At 42.7% G+C, this 17533-nt stretch overlaps 1 protein-coding gene across 3 annotated transcripts; it reads left to right on the forward strand.

The window, feature by feature from the left end:
* The first annotated feature begins 4 nt into the window (after positions 1-4).
* shtn3 (shootin 3) lies at positions 5-17438 on the forward strand. 3 transcript variants are annotated; one of them, XM_042074901.1, is made up of 17 exons: positions 5-470; positions 1699-1759; positions 6548-6642; positions 6771-6933; positions 7424-7521; positions 9395-9476; positions 9968-10062; positions 10231-10377; positions 11713-11866; positions 12243-12417; positions 12672-12742; positions 12951-13054; positions 13387-13401; positions 13929-13991; positions 14121-14241; positions 14977-15265; positions 15769-17438. In XM_042074901.1, exons 1-17 carry the CDS (start codon positions 387-389, stop codon positions 15926-15928), a joined length of 1977 nt encoding a protein of 658 aa, XP_041930835.1. In that variant the 5' UTR covers positions 5-386; the 3' UTR covers positions 15929-17438. The 3 variants fall into 3 exon arrangements, with proteins under 3 accessions (XP_041930835.1, XP_041930836.1, XP_041930837.1); XM_042074902.1 differs by having other exon boundaries at positions 14124-14241; XM_042074903.1 differs by lacking the exon at positions 13387-13401.
* Positions 17439-17533: the final 95 nt, after the last annotated feature.

The following is a 17533-nucleotide window of genomic DNA, read 5'->3' on the forward strand; positions in this document are numbered from 1 at the left end:
ATGACTTAATCCCCCAAATCTGCGAAAATGGGCGGGGTTTGCGCATTCATCAGCGTTTTGGCTACAGCTCAGAATTGGGACGCAACTCAGCCAGTAGCCTTCCACTAGCTTTTGCGTGTGTGCAGTAGGATGGGGATAGGAGGAGGGGTGGGTAGCTCCGTCTGATCAGGGTTTGCGCTGTCAGCCTAGGTTCTTGGATGCAAGACGTATGTGCTCGGGCCGGTAGCTTCATTTGACAGAAATAGAAAGAATGCATAAATAATATGTAAATTAAGTATTCATATTAAACAATAATATTTATTGTTTAAAAAACACGCAGGATACACTCATTCACCACATGCTCCGTTTTTATAACGGACCCTAGCTATTGTGCGTTTGGTTGGGTGATGCTTCCTTGTTCATCTTCGTCGGTGGCAGAGATGGAGGGCTGTGGAGACGGCGAGGTGGTGGCTCAGAAAGTGAAAACGGAGGTGAGTGATTCTTTTGTTAAATGGTGTCTCTCTGCTGGTGATCATGCCATGCCTATTTTGTTATCTGTTTCACGTGGATTTAGTGTCGTGTGGTCAAGGTTCTAGCGGCTATCGTTTTTGAGGCATGGGCGAAGAAGCCGGCATTGTGATTTTCCTTGGCTTGATTTGGCACTCCTATCTTCTTTGACACCAGGCAGATCATATTGCTTCTCGAGATTTTCCATTTAGTAAAAACTAGGAAGACCCCTCCCATAAATTTGCCATTGATATGGATAAGTTATTTTATTGACATTTTCTGATCATGTTTTATCCTTTTAAATGACGTGTCATTCTTTGATCAGTTCATTAGTAGCCTATAGCCTAGGCTACACCAGGCACACAACTAGACTATAGGCTACTACTCGGCTAGTAGGAATGGATCCCTCAAAATGTAAATTATTGAGGTGCCATTTGTGAAACCCACATTTCTAGAAATGCACTTTCCCTTTATTGTATGAAATGATTGGGTGGGAAAGTATTTGCGCATCTTTGAAATGAATGTGCAAGAGGATTGCAGTAGCTCAGGGTGGGGGTCTAGATTAAAAAGATTCATTTGTTTTTGGCTGGGTAATAGTGGAGCAGAGCTTGGCCATGTGCATCCTCCTCAAATGGCATGTTTCCCTATAGCTGTTAAAGGCAGCTGGGTTTACAGGATCAAGGTGGTCAAATCAGAAACTGGAGTCTGCTCATAATGATGCCTTACATGCACCAAGGTAGAGCCGAACTTGTATCCGCTGCCAGGATACCACTTACCTGACAAGAATCTGAATGGACAGGAACGTTTCTTGCTTTAATGAAGTCCTAACAAACAGGAGGTTCAGGGAAATATTTCCCAAAGTCAGGACATGCCTTCAGAATAGGTAGCTTTGCCTTTACTCCTAATTATGGTTAAGAGCCAACCATGTGGAAACATCTACCTCATCAAACCATTTCAAAGGAGTAGACTATATGCTGTATCTGCTCAGTTCAAATTATATAATTATTATACACAGAACATATACTTTCATTAAGGCGCCTGCATTTATTTTGTAAACATGTTGTCACCCAAGCATTTTACTTGTAGGCAATTGTAGGCTTACTTTACTCTTTGGTAGTATCATTTAGAATTTTTAATCAGATTGTTAACTCAGAATGTGCATACAGTTGGGTTGAAACCTAACAGGATGGATTTCTTCTGTTTCCTCTTAAGTGCACACGATTGACAGAAGAAAGAGATGAAGCAGAAAGACAGTTGAAACACATCAAGCGAGGTGAGTTTAACACCCTTATGCACTGAGATGCACTGTATTCCAGGTATATCTTCTATCAACAACATCGTTTTAAAGTGTTTGTGTAGTGTGTCAAATTCAATGGTTTTCTACAGCACTTTCTTTCTCAGAATAGTAAGATATTAAAAAGGGATATTGTTGCCATCACTCCTTTATTCACTAGCGGAAATAGAGAGGGAGTCGATTTCATTAGACATCTTGTTACCTCAGCCCAACACTTGCCCTCTCTTACCTTGTGACACCTCCTCCCACACCCATCCCATAATGACAATTGTCTGGAAGCTGATTTCTGAATGGCCATCCACACCCACATTCAAGGGGTTATCCCAGTTTCCATGACTACTCAAACCCAGCCCATGTAATGCATTTGTGTTTTGGTGACCTTACGTACCTGGTGACATGTAATGAAATACAGCCACCATTAACAATTGATCTGCAAACACGCTGGCTGCTCGAAGTCTGTCTGAAGACTGCTCTTAGGTAAGAAGACGTGTTCAGGTGGCCTCTTCAAAAATACATTTACAAATTTCTTTATGTTCTAGCACAATACTTCTCTACTTGCATGCATGTGTTTTTTTTTAAGTCTCAGTGTAGTTTAGAACCTTTTCCGATTTAATAATGTTTCTTTTAATGGGCTTTGTCCAGTGGCTTAGGATAACAGTCTGAGGATTTGTGAGGATAACAGCAGTACAAACAGTCCAAACAGTCCTACATTGATTTATATCACACAGTTTAGAGAGATGCTTCACTGTTTTTGTTTTGGTTTGTTTTTAAAACATAATTGTTCATACTTTTGTTTATTTTTAGCACAAATTGTTTTGTGCTAAAGTTACTTGCTTGAATTCCTGCAGCAGATGTTTACTTGTTTGCTTCATAGCTCTCGTTGCAAATATACTCTTGACGTGATGCTAGACAATGAAGGTAATTGAAAAAAGGTTTTGAAAGGTGTTTGAAAGTAACAGCGTACGTTGCTCTTGTAGCCCTATGAATGCTGATGCTCCCCGTTACTTAGTATTATCTTTTCAGGTCCTGTAAGTTAAATATGATGGTGTCAGGCAAGACTGTGCCATGATGCCTGAAGAAACAGTAAGCTACCTCATGTTACAACTATAATAGTGTATAGCATCGTGTATGACCATTGTCCAAAAAACAGGTGTTCAGAGGACCTCCCTCTGAACCGAACACTGAGGGGCTTTTTTAATGTCCACTGGAGTCATCCAAAATACTGTCCCACCCCCCAGGGAGGAAATGTAGACCACAACTAATTCTATACTCATCCCTGTCATGTTATTTCACTGAATTATTCACTCCTGTTATAAATCATTAATCAGTAGAAAATGAGTGGATGCCTCTGCCCACATTGCAGCCCTCTATTGGAGTTCATGCATGGGCCTTTACCTGCTGCTGTATATTTCATGAGCATACTGTTCCCAAGCTATCAGACAATGTCTTTCTGCCTCACATTCAATTTAGTGATGACAGAAAGCATATTTCATGCTAACATTTGATGATTAAACATCATCAGCAATTGCACTGCATGCATTTCTAAGGAATTGATTTAAAAATATATTTAGATAACTGAATTAGAATGACAGTTTTCACATTTTTCTGTGCAGTGTCTAACATGACGCTGCAAATGTGAGTGTTTATTGGCCTACTTGCTGACTTGCAGGACAATGCCCTAGTGCTGGTAGCTCCTGATTGGTTGGAATGCTATTTGATGATTGGCTGCTTTGGGGAAAGTGCCGTTGAGTATCTGGGAGGCACCGTGTGTGTCTGGTACAGCAGCTGTTTCCCACCTCATGGCTCTGAGAGAGGCTCCAGTGCACATAATAGTGCTGAATCTGTGCTAGTTAATTAACAGACACGCATCAATAATCTGTGTGCCACTGTGAAATAATGATTGCCAAAGCTATGCTATAATGAGAGCCAAATCTATCTAATATCAATTTATATATCTTCAGTATGATGTAGCATGTTTGTCTTTTATACATCTTTATTATAGCTATATGCTTATGCACACATTATTTATATTTTTTAAAAGCAATCGTAATTTGTACAAAAACTGTACACATATGGCGAATGGAATGCTTTCTCATTTTTACAGTGGCCTTTATGTGTTTCTGTGCCTCTGCTGCAGGTTTTCTGAGGCCATATTTTCCTTATGCAGCATTAAGCACAGAGTAGCTACTGACCTAGAATATCCACACAAGACGGCCCCAGAGCAATGCGTTAGCAGTCTGTCATGAGCGAGGGGAATGAACAGAGCCAATGAGTCAGGGGTGCTCCACTAGGACAGATCCACAGCGCTCCCCGTGCCACACTGCTGAGGCCTCTGCTCTGCTCTGCTCTGCTCTGCTCTGCGGCTGTATGTAAATGACCCACATGTTTAGTGCAGGCCACTCTTGAGTCACAGACGGGGAAATTGTGAATGATCCACCATGCTTTGTTAAACGGAGCAGTCATTCATCAGACCCGCTGACTGGGCACAAAGGTTTGATGGGCCGGTGAAAGGAGTGTGATTTGAAATTGCTACCAGTAGATCACTTCTGAGAACAAAAGGCTAGAACTGGCACATGTTTATTTGGAGCACAGATGTTTGCCCTCAGCACAACATTGTACCCAGGTGAGAGATATAGCCATAGGGGTGTAGCTGTATTGTCTTTCTCATGATTGACTGTCTTATGAAAAACAGCCAGATGATGTTGCTGCATAGGAAGAATATGGTCTTTGTCCTTTGTACAACAAGAGGCAAATGATGGATTACAGGGAGAGAACAGGGTTGTGTTGATCATCTTTTCAGGGGATGCTACCCTGTTGTAGGTTACTGCTGAAGAAATGACCATGCATCCGGCACAGCATACACAATATATTTTCTAGCCCTTCAGTGATGTTAGTTGATAAAAAATGTAATTTATTAAAAAAAGGTTGTAGTTCATGAGGTTGTAATTCCTTGCAGGACAGAAAGTTGACATGAAATTTTGCTCCAGATGTAGTCTTTAATATCTGACTTTCCAAAATCAAGCTGTAAATAGGCTGTATACTTAATTTGCAATATATAAATTGATTAATAATGTTAGAAAATTAGATAATTAATTCATATTTATATTGTAATTATACTGTAATTTCTCAGTTTAAAAAAAAAAAAAACTTTATTACTATATTATTCTATTCTTCAAATCACCCAGTGCCAGTGCTGTGAATGTATGTTCTGTGCTGCAAGGTGCACTCTCATGGGTGTGCTACATGAAAGGGAAACAACAAGCCCGAAGAGATTTGAAAGTGTTTGGGGGAAATAGTGATCATGTCAGCGTGCTACGTGCCTAATTCCCAATTCCAGACTAGCTACTAGCAGAGCAAGGCAGCACCCATGAATAATTCACCAGCTGCTTTGTACGGGAAAGCACAGTGCAGACGCTGGCGCTCCTCCCTGGCTGCTAGAATCCCATTCACAAATGACTCATTTACTGCCAGAGCAACTACACCCTCAGAAGACATGCATCTAACAGGGTGCCCCTGACCTTTCAAAGGAAATAACATTATTTACTGTATTGCTGATGCACTTTATGTTTACAGTTAAAGGCTGGAGTGATATGGCTCAGTGTCAGTGAAGGATGTGGGATGAGCTTGTGTGTAGGGAGGGCTGTGTGCTTAGATGTTGGGAGGGCTGTGTGGTTGGATGGCACTGGGTTGAGGTTAAAGATGAGTGCACTGCAGTGGTGGGGGGCAGAATGTCTGGAGAGTAAAAGAGGTCTGCTGCTGAAATAACACTTCAAGCCTGACATGAGGGTGACACCAGATACCCCACAGAGGGGCAGCTTTGGAGGCTTGAGTTACCAGCAGTATGAGTGTCAGTATGTGTGCTGCATAAAATGAAAGCACATATTGTCATTTTCATCAAAATGATCAATCCATTTTTGAATAAAAGTCAGTTTACATCAGATTTGATTGTTTAGTTCTGTTGTTTTCACAGAAATGTATCACTTACATATAATAACACTTCTGCATAGACTGGTGAAAACTGTGTCCACTACTGTAGTCAGCAGGCAGCAGGCTTCACAGCCTCTTTAGTTCTTGACATGGTGAGTAGCCTCTGAGCAGTCTGATCCCACTGCATATGTGTGTTGTGTGAATGGACACAGTGCTATGGCTCAGTTGTCTCTGATAATTGTGATACTGAGATGATGATGGATCTGCAGTGTTACGTTAGACAAAGGATTAGCTGCATTGTGTTTATTTGATCAAGGAATTCAGTTTCTATGTCTTTAATGACATACAGTGTTTTACATCAAATGATTTAAATCAGAAGGCTGAATAATTCAAGTGACGATAAAGCATTTAACCCTTAAAGGAGTACCGTCACGGAATGTTGGGAAATTAACATTCTAAAGAATATCTGGGTTCATTGAATTCAACATAGAATTTTAGAACCTTCAATTGTTGCGGAACTTAGAATGTTCAAAAACCTACACCTTTAAGGGTTAAGATTACACCCATGTGTCCGTATGATGCCTGTGTTTTAAAACATTTTCAAAGCAAGCTTTCCTGACCCCTGAACTAAACTGTGTTCAAAGCTAAATCTATATGATCCATTTTTGTCACACTTTACCCTGGATGACGTTGTATAAGCAAGGTGGCATTTTCCGGTGATATATTTGAGAAGTTTTCTCATGATAGTCTGAGTTTGTCTTGCTCTATAGCAGTGCATATTTGTTTGTTCGGTCTATTATTTGATTCTGGTTGTTTATTAAAGCCCTGTGTTTGCCCTAGTTTCCCAGATGGTGATTGAGGAGGTGAGCGTTTTGCAGACTCAACTGGAGATAGAAAAATCTTGCAGAGAGAATGCAGAAGCCCTCGCTACAAAGGTAATATTTCCTGGACTGCGTATATATATTTCACTTCTCTTGTGTAGCAATGTTAAAAGAGATCCTGTAAGAATACTCATTTGGACCACTGCAGTTGATCCAGCACTTTATGCTTTGTGTATGTGTAGCTGAACTGTGAGAACAGAAAGCTCAAGTACCTGAGTCTGTCGTCGCGGCCCTGTCTGGATGAACTGCTGCCCAGTATCTCTGACTGCATCTCCCTGGAGGAGGAATCCGACCCTCAGGACCCGAGCCCTGACCCCTACACCCAGTATCAACAGCAGGTCAAAGGTCAGCACATACAGGCCATTTACACTTCAGTGTTGTTGGTCAGTCACAATGTTAATAGTGGAGTGCACACATAAACAAATAATGGATTGAGTTTCTGAAGGAGCCATCTTAGTTGTTTTTTTCTTTATGGACAGACGTTTATCAGCCATTGTAGTGATTTGGTAGTAAATCTCCATTTGAAGGATTACATGTTCTCATGCCCATGTTTATCTTTTCATTTTAGTGATCCCTACAATCTGTTTGACACTGTTGATGGACTCATATGATGCATTGCTATTTAAGATGATCCTCTTTACACAATGGCCAGATTAGTGATATTTGATATTTTAAAACAGTTTTAAACAGTTTGGTGTCTGTGGTCAGTTAATATCATTCCTCAAATATTAATGTTGTTTTTGTTCATGTGCCGTATTCAGAGATTATGTTGCATTATATTTCATGAGACCAACAGTGGTAAGGTTAGCTCAGTGACTGTCCCGTCCTGCTTCAGATCTCCAGGTGACCGTTAGCAGCCTTCTGGAGGAGAAGAAACAGCTGGCCTGTCAGCTCCAGGAGCACCACAAGAAGATCGAGGAACTCACCACACAGGTGACCGGCCGTCACAGCTATCAAAACAAACAAGACTGGCTGGAGCACACTGATTAAACATGCAGTCTTTACCCGACTAATCCAAATACTGACTAATCAAAAACTGTGGCCTCGTTATAGTCAAAATGGCAGCATCAGATCGTTAAATCATTACAGCGTTAGTTCACCAAGGTCTCAACACAATTGGATGATGAGTCTGAGGCAGAGTGCGAATTACCTCACCATAATTGGGGGGTACTGCTCCTTCACTTCTTCTGACCATCATGGTCCATTACCATATCAATCCCCACCGTGATCGCCAAGTGCAACATGTGTTGTGCAACACACAAACTGATAATCAGTAGGCTACAGCATATCTCATCGTTCTTATACTGTATATCCAAAAAAGAACTGTTTTGATCAACTCTGCCCTCACCGTGTCGTCTCCCTGCGGCCTGCTCACGGCTTTTATCCTGTGCCTCTACTGCCTGCTGGGTACCCCTTTCCTTAACACATATGAACAGTGTATAAAACCTAACTGCACCTACACTTTTAATGTAATTGTTTGTAGATCTTAGTGTTAATATTTCCTGCTGACTCTTTTAGCACCAAAAAAGTGCCTGATGTCTGTGTGCCCTTTCCTTTTCCTCATAGTGTCTCTTTGAATAAAATAAAATAGTTTCATTAAGATAGTATCAGGGTTCTCAAATGAAACTACATTTATCAAACTAAAAATATGAAATAATAGAATGTAAAAACAATACCAACCAGTTAAAAACAAATTCAAATACTAGCACATATTTAGCCTAGGCTACTTGGGGTATTTTATGTTTCCACAGGTTTCACTGATATTATGTAGGCTTAGCTACATCAGACCCTCTTGAGCATACCGGTAATATAAAAACACAGGATCTGTGCCAAACTAATTTCAAATAGGGCACAATAATTTATTCAAGATATAATGAGAATGGACACCTAGGCTATGGAGTTCATCTCCTTGGAAATGACAACACCACAATGTAAAGGTTTATTTAAATAGAGAATTACCTTGCCAAGGTCCTAACCAAGGTAACTAACCAAGGTCCACTTTACTAGCCTCAGTGGGTAAGTAAGTAGCAGGGAAGTAGCCAGTAATTCAATGTATGAAGAGGTGACATGAGCTATGAAAGAACAAACACGTTTATAAATGAAGGTTGTATAATAACACATTTTCAACAAGCTAGACGTCAGTTAGCAACTTACATTTACCCATGCACGTCAGCAGCAAACCGAATTTAGCCTACTGGAGGAATTTACCTAGCGTTTTGTCATTCAATGTTTACACTTGCTCAGTTGCTTATAGCGCCACGGTGGTTAAAAATGGTACGGTCCACAATAGGGGTTTCTGAAATCGCTTTACATTAAAATGTTCCTACAGTGAAATGTTCCTACAGTTTCACAATTCTGATATTGTGAAAAAATCTTTCACAATATCAGAAAAATTATCTGACCCCCCCAAAACTGATATTTCTGTCTCTTTGGGGGGTACTGGGCCTTCATTGGGGGGTATAGTACCCCTCAGTACCCCCTGTAATTCGAACTATGGTCTGAGGGTGGCCTTGACTGCTGACCGCTACTACCGCAGATAGATACCCAGGACTGCAGAGCAATGTCCTCCGTCAAACACTGTTGATTTCAAGTTGGACAGTGGTATCATAGGTTGTGTTTATTTATCAACTGTATACACAAAGAGTACAGTTTGCAGTTCTGACTACAGTGACCTCTGTATGTATATACACACAGTATATCTCATATCACATGACATGCTTATTGTAACTGAAGTTTAATTTGCTGGAAGATGTCCATGTATTATGGTCATACTGTCTAACATGGAATTGACCTTATCATTTAATAGACTGAAAAGGAACAAGCAGAGATGAAGGAACTGTACAAAACAATTGAACACCAAAACAAGACCATAAAGAGGTTTAACAGAGGTAAGCAAATGCACTTCAGTCTTTTGAATAAAGTGTGGACTGAAAACATGGTATCATGTCACTAACATTCTTCCAAGGCAGGGTAGCCACAACAGTAAAGGAGAAAATGGATTTGTGTACATCTGGGAACTTCTGTGCTAGGGATGGACACATCTGTCCTTCCAACCCACAGATCCCCAGAGCACTTAGGCATGCCCCTAATCAAATTAGCTGCAGGAAACGTCCATATTCCCATCCTGTAGAAACACTCACATCACTTACTCTCAGCCCCCTTCCCCCATCCCAATCCACATCCACACATTGACCACTGTAAACATTTTTACTGTAAACATATTTTATTGGCTTGAGTTATAGTTATGTGAAGATTATTAAACCAAGATATAGCTTGCTCAGTGCACACTTGAACAGTGGCATGCATCATGAAACTGTGTGTGTGTGTGTGTGTGTGTGTGTGTGTGTGTGTGTGTGTGTGTGTGTGTGATGCTGTACAGTGTCCATGATGGCAGCTCATGAGTATGAGGGCCTGAAGGAGCAACTGGATCTGGAGGAGAGTCTTCGACAGAAAGCTGAGACCTATGCACACGAGGTAAAATCTGAGCAAAATCTGACTACAGCCATATGAAATTACCCTAATTTAGTTATCTGTAGCCTTCACAATCTGCAGATGCTAAAGTAAGAGCACTAAATCAGACTAGGACTATTAGAAAGTTTGGTTGAGGTGTCGTGACTCTTGGGCTCGATGGCCTGTCTCTAGATGTTGGTGAAGCAGAAGGAGGCGAACCGCCAGAGCATGATCCTGATGCAGCAGTCTGAGCCCAGCCTGCAGCTCCTCAAGGCCCTGGAGGACGTGGCCAGCCTCACCAAGACTCTGGAGCAAGAGAGAGTACAGCACCAGCAAAAGGTACGCAAGCTCCAGCCTCTCTTAGCGCCCTCTTCTTTTTCACCAGGAACTTTGTTCACCGCACTGCATAGAGGGCAGAGTTAAACATTTAAGCCCTGCGCTTCTGTTCGTCTTGAGATTGATCAAGTCTGTCTGACAGACGACCTGTGATCCATCACAGTTACAACATTTCACACGTCGGGGTCTCTGAACTCACTGACACTGGCATGCTGGTGAGAAGCCAGAGTCCCTTCTAGCAGCAGGTCCTGCTGGAGAGCTGTGCTAAATCTGCAGCGTCAGCACTCCGATGACGTCTCTCAAGAGATGATGCACCAGGATATGAGAAGACGTTGGAGGAGGATGTAGGAGGCAGTTCTCAAAGCAGCCATAGCAACTACAGCACCACTACATCAAACAGACTCCTTTGAAGTTTGCCAGCTGTCATGACAGAGAAGAGATTCATTGATGAAAATGGACTTTGTCGTTGTTAAGTTATGAGGGGGACTTAACTTGTTACAGATGACAAATCAGGCCTAAACTACCCACATTTTTTTTTAAACCATATACTGTCCCAAAGCAGACTTTTTGTTGCACATTCTGAATTTTGCATCATCAACAAATATGCTAATTGCAGTTTGTTATTTATAAATTCTAATGTTATAATTAGTGTAATATTGTAATAGTACTTTCTCACTTAGAGATGAGGGAGTATGACTATTTCGTTTTTTAAGATTTCACAATAGTTTCACATGAACAAAACTAGAAGTATATGTGCACTATCCTCTACGTCTCTGACATTTACTTGATGTTTTACCCCTAATAACACTTTATTGTCTATTATGATCAAATTAGTCTGTTATATTCTTGTCAGACAATACTCAGATGGGCTCTGTGGCCAGTCCATCTGCTGAAAACGGCTGTTTACCAGTGAGCACAAACATTTGTCCATGTGCTGTACAATCACTGCCACAGAGCCAAAGTGCTGACTGGGACCTGCCTTCTGGAACTCTGCTAGCCGCATCCTTACTCCACACCCATCCAGCAGACAGTGCAGAAAGAGCCTGACGCTTTCGCCCTTAACACAGGGGAGTGCCGCTGGATGCCAAATTCACAGGATGTCAATCAATACCGTTTACTGGGGGATTGCTGTTTACTACTAACAATGTACACAGGCCAGAAGAGCAGTGGCACTCTCCACTGAAGCATTCGATTCTCGTGCCTGTGAATTATTCCAACCGTGTTGATCACAGGAGATGTGTTGTGGGATCTGAAGGTAGACCTTCACGTCGTGCAGATGGGTGATTTGTTGCTGTGGCTCTTGAGAGACTGTGAGTGTCATGTCGTGCCTTTCCACAGGTGAAGGCTCTCGAGGCGGAGTTTGAGGAGTGTGCCCTCCGCAAGCAACTAGGCCTGATGCAGAGGCAGCTGGATCTGCTCGAGGAGGAGAAGAAGGAGACTGACGTCCGACTACAGGAGGAAGAGAAGAAGAGAATAACTCTTGAAAGCCGAGGTAACACACACAGATGTGTAATGCAGCCCAAAATAACACAAAAAAGTTTTAAATATTTGTGATTTCATTAGGCTCCTGGCAACTGTAAACGTTTTGATTACATGTGGTCTTTGGTGTCAATAATAAGTGTGTTTTTATTCACATTCTGAATGTGCAGTTTATCTGTCAGTACCAGTTATTTGAATTATAGATGCATATATTTTGCAATGCAATAAAAGGCTTTGTAAACACTGTATTTTCTTTATTGCCTGACGTCTATAAACACATCTTGTCTTTGATAACAAAAGCTACATTGTGTGCCTTTAAGCTCACTAGTAGATGTGGCGGTACACTGTGGCTGTGATTAATGGGGGCACATCTCTGCTCCTCCCCTCAGTGCGTGAGCTGCTGGAGGCGCAGAAAGGGCCGGGTCCAGTGGAGGCAGCCGCAGCGGCAGCACCGTCTCCTGGGACAGCTCCTCCCCCCGCTCCTCCTCCTCAGCCCCCTCCACCTCCTCCTCCCCCACCTCCTCCTCCTCCTCCTCCTCCCCCCTCTCGCTGCAACCCCCTCAGGTAATGCTCTACTTGCAAAAGCCACTCTGTCTGACCAACATTTTCACATCTCTAGAGGACATGTTAATCTTGTTGTGTTTCACTGGACAATTCTAGCACATCCTTTTATTTGCCCCTAACACAGACCACACTATTCGCCATATTCCTGCCCCACTAGGAATTATCATGATTCATTTTCAGATGGACATATCTTAATGCATGTGAAGTCAGAATTATGTCGTTGTTCATTTCCATTTTCCATCTTTATGTGACAGCTCGCTCATTGCAATCATGAGGAAGTCTTCCAAGAGTGGGAAGGGCCCCCTGAAGACCGAGCCGGTGCCTGGTGAGTGTGGCTCTGCCGTGCGCCGTCTGCTCCTGCCTTTTTGGCTGCGTAAACCATCAGCCATGTTTCATCTGTGGACCTGCTGTTACCGAGTCTGTCTGTCTGTGGATCTCCATTCATGTGTGTGTGTGTGTGTGTGTGTGTGTGTGTGTGTGTGTGTGTGTGTGTGTGTGTGTGTGTGTGTGTGTGTGTGTGCTTCTCCCTGTAGCGGACGCGGGTGTGGATGATGTAAAAGTAAAGGCAGTGAATGAGATGATGGAGAGGATCAAACATGGCGTGGTGCTCAGGCCAGTGAAAGGACCGGACACAAAGGTGAGGCACCCAAACAGGAGCGGCGTCTGAAGCGCTAGCGTCTAGTCTACCAGTCTTCACACCTGACCATGCTCACTCTGTCCATTCTGTCTGCCATCAGATAAGTGCTTTTTCAGCTACTCATTTGCCAGTGTCCATCTAGTTGCAGTGTCCATCTAGTTGCAGTGTCCATCTAATCAACATGTGTCCATCTAGTTACAGTGTCCATCTAATCAACATGTGATCATGTAGTCGCAGTGTCCATCTAATCAACATGTGATCATGTAGTTGCAGTGTCCATCTAATCAACATGTTTCTGTTTCCCCCTCTCTCTACTGACTTCATCATTGAAGAGATTTGGAGTGAAGGTGATTTAATGAATTCATTGATTCGCTGTGATCTCAACTCAATGGAATGGCAGCTAACTTCATCATGATTTGAACATTTGAACATGCCTTGTTGATGATGACCATTAAAAGAACAGAGTATATAGAACAGAAGACAACAGAAAGAGTAGTGTCGTGCTGTAGTGTCACGATGACAGCAGTACTGCAGTACATTTTCTGCCTTTCTTTATGGCGTCAGGATTTTCTTCCAGGCAAATTCTATTTCCAGGTACAAAAACCAGTCAATCAAACCAGGCAGTGATTGACTGGGCTGCTAGCTAGTTACCCCTGCAAATCAATAATATGATGCTGTGCCTGGTGCTTTTTTAAATGTAACCAGCTGCACATTCTGACTTGAGTACCTTTGGTTTGGTAGTTTAATTCTAAGAGATTCTAAGAGATCATGAAAGCCAAAGTAGCCTACATTACACTGACTTTTGTTTCAGATTATGGATCAACATATTGTAGCATGTCACAATTGTCACAATGTTTTAATAATTGAATTTCAGCCAGCACCTGCAGTGGAGGAAAAGCCCCAGGAGAGCGCGATGGAGGAGCTGAAAGGAATACTGGTACCTGATCGGAATGCTCCTCTCAGCTTCACTATACACATGCGTTACTGACACAGCCCAATCCACACACTCTCCAACTCTTTTAAATGTGATGAAGTCATTGAGATGTGCCCCACCCCTGTGTGTTAGGAGACGGTGAAGAAGAGCCCCAGTCGAGGGTTCCAAGAGCCCGTGCAGGTCAGCGCTAAGAAAGACAGCGAGCTGGAGGTGATACTGCGGAGGAGACGCAAGCAGGCCTGTGACCCCGCAGGTACAGCACAGCTGCTATCCACACTCATGTGTTCCAGTATCAACACACACATATGAAGCTGCTATCCACACTCATGTGTTCCAGTATCAACGCACACATATGAAGCTGCTATCCACACTCATGTGTTCCAGTATCAACACACACTCATGTGTTCCAGTATCAACACACACACATATGAAAATAGCATCCAGTCCAATCATGTTGTGTGCATATTTGTGTGTATTTTTAGTTCCTGTGCAGTGTTGGTAGAACTCATGGATTCCTGCAGTGACAACCTGTGGTTGTGAGGTGCAGATGCAACATAGAGAAATATAGAGAATTCTATTTGTGTAAATCATTCCAGGGATGCATGTTTTTGCTGCATGCACTTGCAGAGTTGGAAGTTCTTGTTTGCACAGTGCCACTATAGCATCCAGTAGGGGGCGACATAAGCGCAGTCCTTATGTAACTTTGCCCCAGTAGTGTGATGAAGCTTACACAAAGCTCTTATTATAGAAAGGTTCCATGTATTCTCTCTTTTAATGAACACATTTCCCACAGTTACAGCTGAATAGAAATGTGAAATAGGCACGTAGAGAGGACATCAACAAAACGAAGAAAATGGCAAAATGAAAAGAAATTATGCTCTGGCAAAACAATCACACCCTCCCATTGTACCCTGTAAATCATTTTTGGAAAGTGACTTCTTAGAGTATTCTCTTCAGAAAAGAAGTGTTATAGTGTCTTCTCTTGCAGATGAAAGAGATGGACTGGACAAAGTGTCCTCATCCAACTGCATGAATGGAGGACACAGCAACGACGCAGGCCCAGAGGCAGAGGCAGCAGGCAGCAGCCCTCAGCCCGGGGAGCCCGGGGAGCCAGGCGAATCGGCCGCGGGCCCTGACCCTGGCCATGGCCAGGCTGTGGCCAGACGCAGCTCGGACACCGGCACCGAGCCCAAAGAAGCCAAACAGGCAGGGGGAGTCCGCCGATCCATGTCTGAGAAAGGGCCCTCAAACACAGGCTACAATGCCAACTGTGTACGGTAAGCTCTGCTACTTATCCTCAAACAGATCAAGACTGTTCCACAAACACCTGATCATCACAAAAGTGACATGAGCTTGACCTGTGGTCGCATGCAGGGTATGAACGCACTGTAATTAAAGGAAAATTCCGGTATTTAGCACTTTGAGTCCCTTTTCTGGTTTGTTTTGGATGAACTAGAGTGGTGGACACCGAAATTTTGATGATTGGTCCTGTCTCGACTTTTCTGACTCGTTTTGAATCGCCTTTGACTACTCAGAGTGGCTGCCAACAGGCATGCTCAAACATGTCCTAAAACAACCCTTAACGTTCGTTTTCAAAACTGTGCAACTCACCGAGTGGTTAGTGGTTAGTAGGACCAATCGCCAAAATGTCAGTGTCCACCACTCTAGTTCATCCAAAACAAACCAGAAAAGGGACTTGAAGTGCTAAATACCGGAATTTTCCTTTAAGCAGCAAATGGTCCAGTGTGAGTCCCCTGACCGCGCCTGTGGTGTCTTCCAGTGCTGGGAGATGTGAGAAGCAGACCGAGAGTGTGCAGTCCAATGGGATCAGCCACCCCGTCCCGGGAGAGGACACGCACGCCACGCTGGCCTCCCCCACACCCGACCACCTCGGTGAAGCCAACGGAAGTGCTGCGGCCTCCGCCGACGCTGAGTGCTAGTGTCAGCAGGCAGGACACCGCCATGCTGCCCTCATTGCACACTCTCCCGTTTGACTTTGTATTCTCTGGTTTGTTTTTGAGTTTCTGATACAGTTTGAAAAGCTTTAGTTATTTAAATGTACATTTTATGCAAAAACTGACTGCTGGTGTGAGTTGTCCTCTAAAGGCATACCCTGCAAATGGTCATCACAATAATAACCACCAATTGGCCAGCTGGAATGAAGAAGTGAGAGTGTACTTCAGTGGTGGCTTTGTTAAGCAGCTGTTATCCTTTGAAGGTGAAGACTTTTGTAAATCAACCTGGATGGAGCAATGTGGTTATTATAAATGCTGAATCTAATTATGCATCTAATCTAATTTCAGTCAGAAATGTACACTGGCTCTGATATACTCTTTGACATCTAAGCAATTGGTTTCCAGGAGAATCCATATGGCCATCCTTTTGCTATTTTATTGGCAGCAGAGTTGAGTCACATTTTTGTGTGGTTTTCTCACTGAGGCTTTGTAATGAGATAGGGGGTTTCACAGGCTCTGGGCTTACCAGTGCAGCAGTCCAACAGTAGCGAGCAATGTTTACAAAACAGTAATTGGATAAATTGTCGTTCAGGAACTATGAAGGCACTTTTTTTCCTATCTGGATTTGATCCACGCTTGTGTGGGTTCCCATTGTGGTGTACAGCTCTCTGGAGATGCAAGTGAAAGCCATGCAGCTGCTCTGATTTGTAAAGACAGCCTTGAAGCAGAAAGGTGCTGACATACTCAGTCTACCTCCCATACGACACTCTTGCCTCTTAATCTTATCTGAAATTGTATGGAGTGTTAGTGTTGAGCAGCTTCAAGGAAAGGTAATCCAGCTTGTAATGTCTTCCACCACTGTTCCCCAAAGAGACTTTGCACTGCTGAGGATGCTTTGCACATGGAGTGTTAACTGCTATGATGGGAGCAGTGTGTCCTATAACGCCAAATCCCTGGGCTATGCTATCCAAATAGTTCACGCAAAATCCTCTGCAATAGCATTAAGTAGTGTAATTGTGCAGAATCATGCCACCTTCATGCATCCCTCATGGTCATAATAGGAAATGTCCAAGTGGTTTTGAAAATGATGTTAAGTAAACAAAACCTTGCAGTTAGAACAATGAGATATTTGTTACAAACTTTGCAATTCCTCGCCTCAAGTGAATCAGCAGTTTTAGTCCATATACCAACAGAATCCATCATAAGTCCTAACGCCTACCTGCTCTTGCTCATTGTAGACTACTTAAGGAAGAACACCTGTACACACACCTGTAAACCCTAGATTAATTCAGAACACTTCCGGAATGTTTTCTTGCCTTACCAAACATATTCTTCATACCACTCGATTTAGGTATTTGCTTTTGTACAAGTATTTAAACATGAAATGTGTCAGTTTTTTTATTTTGCTGTGTCTGGCCTCCAAGATGTCTCAATCCATTTTCTCATTCACTGCCCCTTTTTAATTACATTACAATAAAGTTATTACCAATAACTAGCCAGTTGTTTTTTTATTCAATATTGTTGTATCAAACATTAATAAAAGTAAAGGCATGATGTGATACCCCCCGACAAACCAAGCTAATGTAACCA

Source organism: Alosa sapidissima, chromosome 20, assembly GCF_018492685.1.
Source record: "Alosa sapidissima isolate fAloSap1 chromosome 20, fAloSap1.pri, whole genome shotgun sequence".
Classification (NCBI taxonomy): Eukaryota; Metazoa; Chordata; class Actinopteri; order Clupeiformes; family Clupeidae; genus Alosa; species Alosa sapidissima.

Bases quoted from the DNA above. Each gene is read 5' to 3' on its own strand.
- shtn3 (XM_042074901.1), top strand. From the start codon at position 387: ATGCTTCCTTGTTCATCTTCGTCGGTGGCAGAGATGGAGGGCTGTGGA. The intron at 1,760-6,547 runs GTGAGTTTAACA...TGTTTGCCCTAG, and splicing joins GTTGAAACACATCAAGCGAG to TTTCCCAGATGGTGATTGAG. The intron at 10,378-11,712 runs GTACGCAAGCTC...GCCTTTCCACAG, and splicing joins GAGTACAGCACCAGCAAAAG to GTGAAGGCTCTCGAGGCGGA.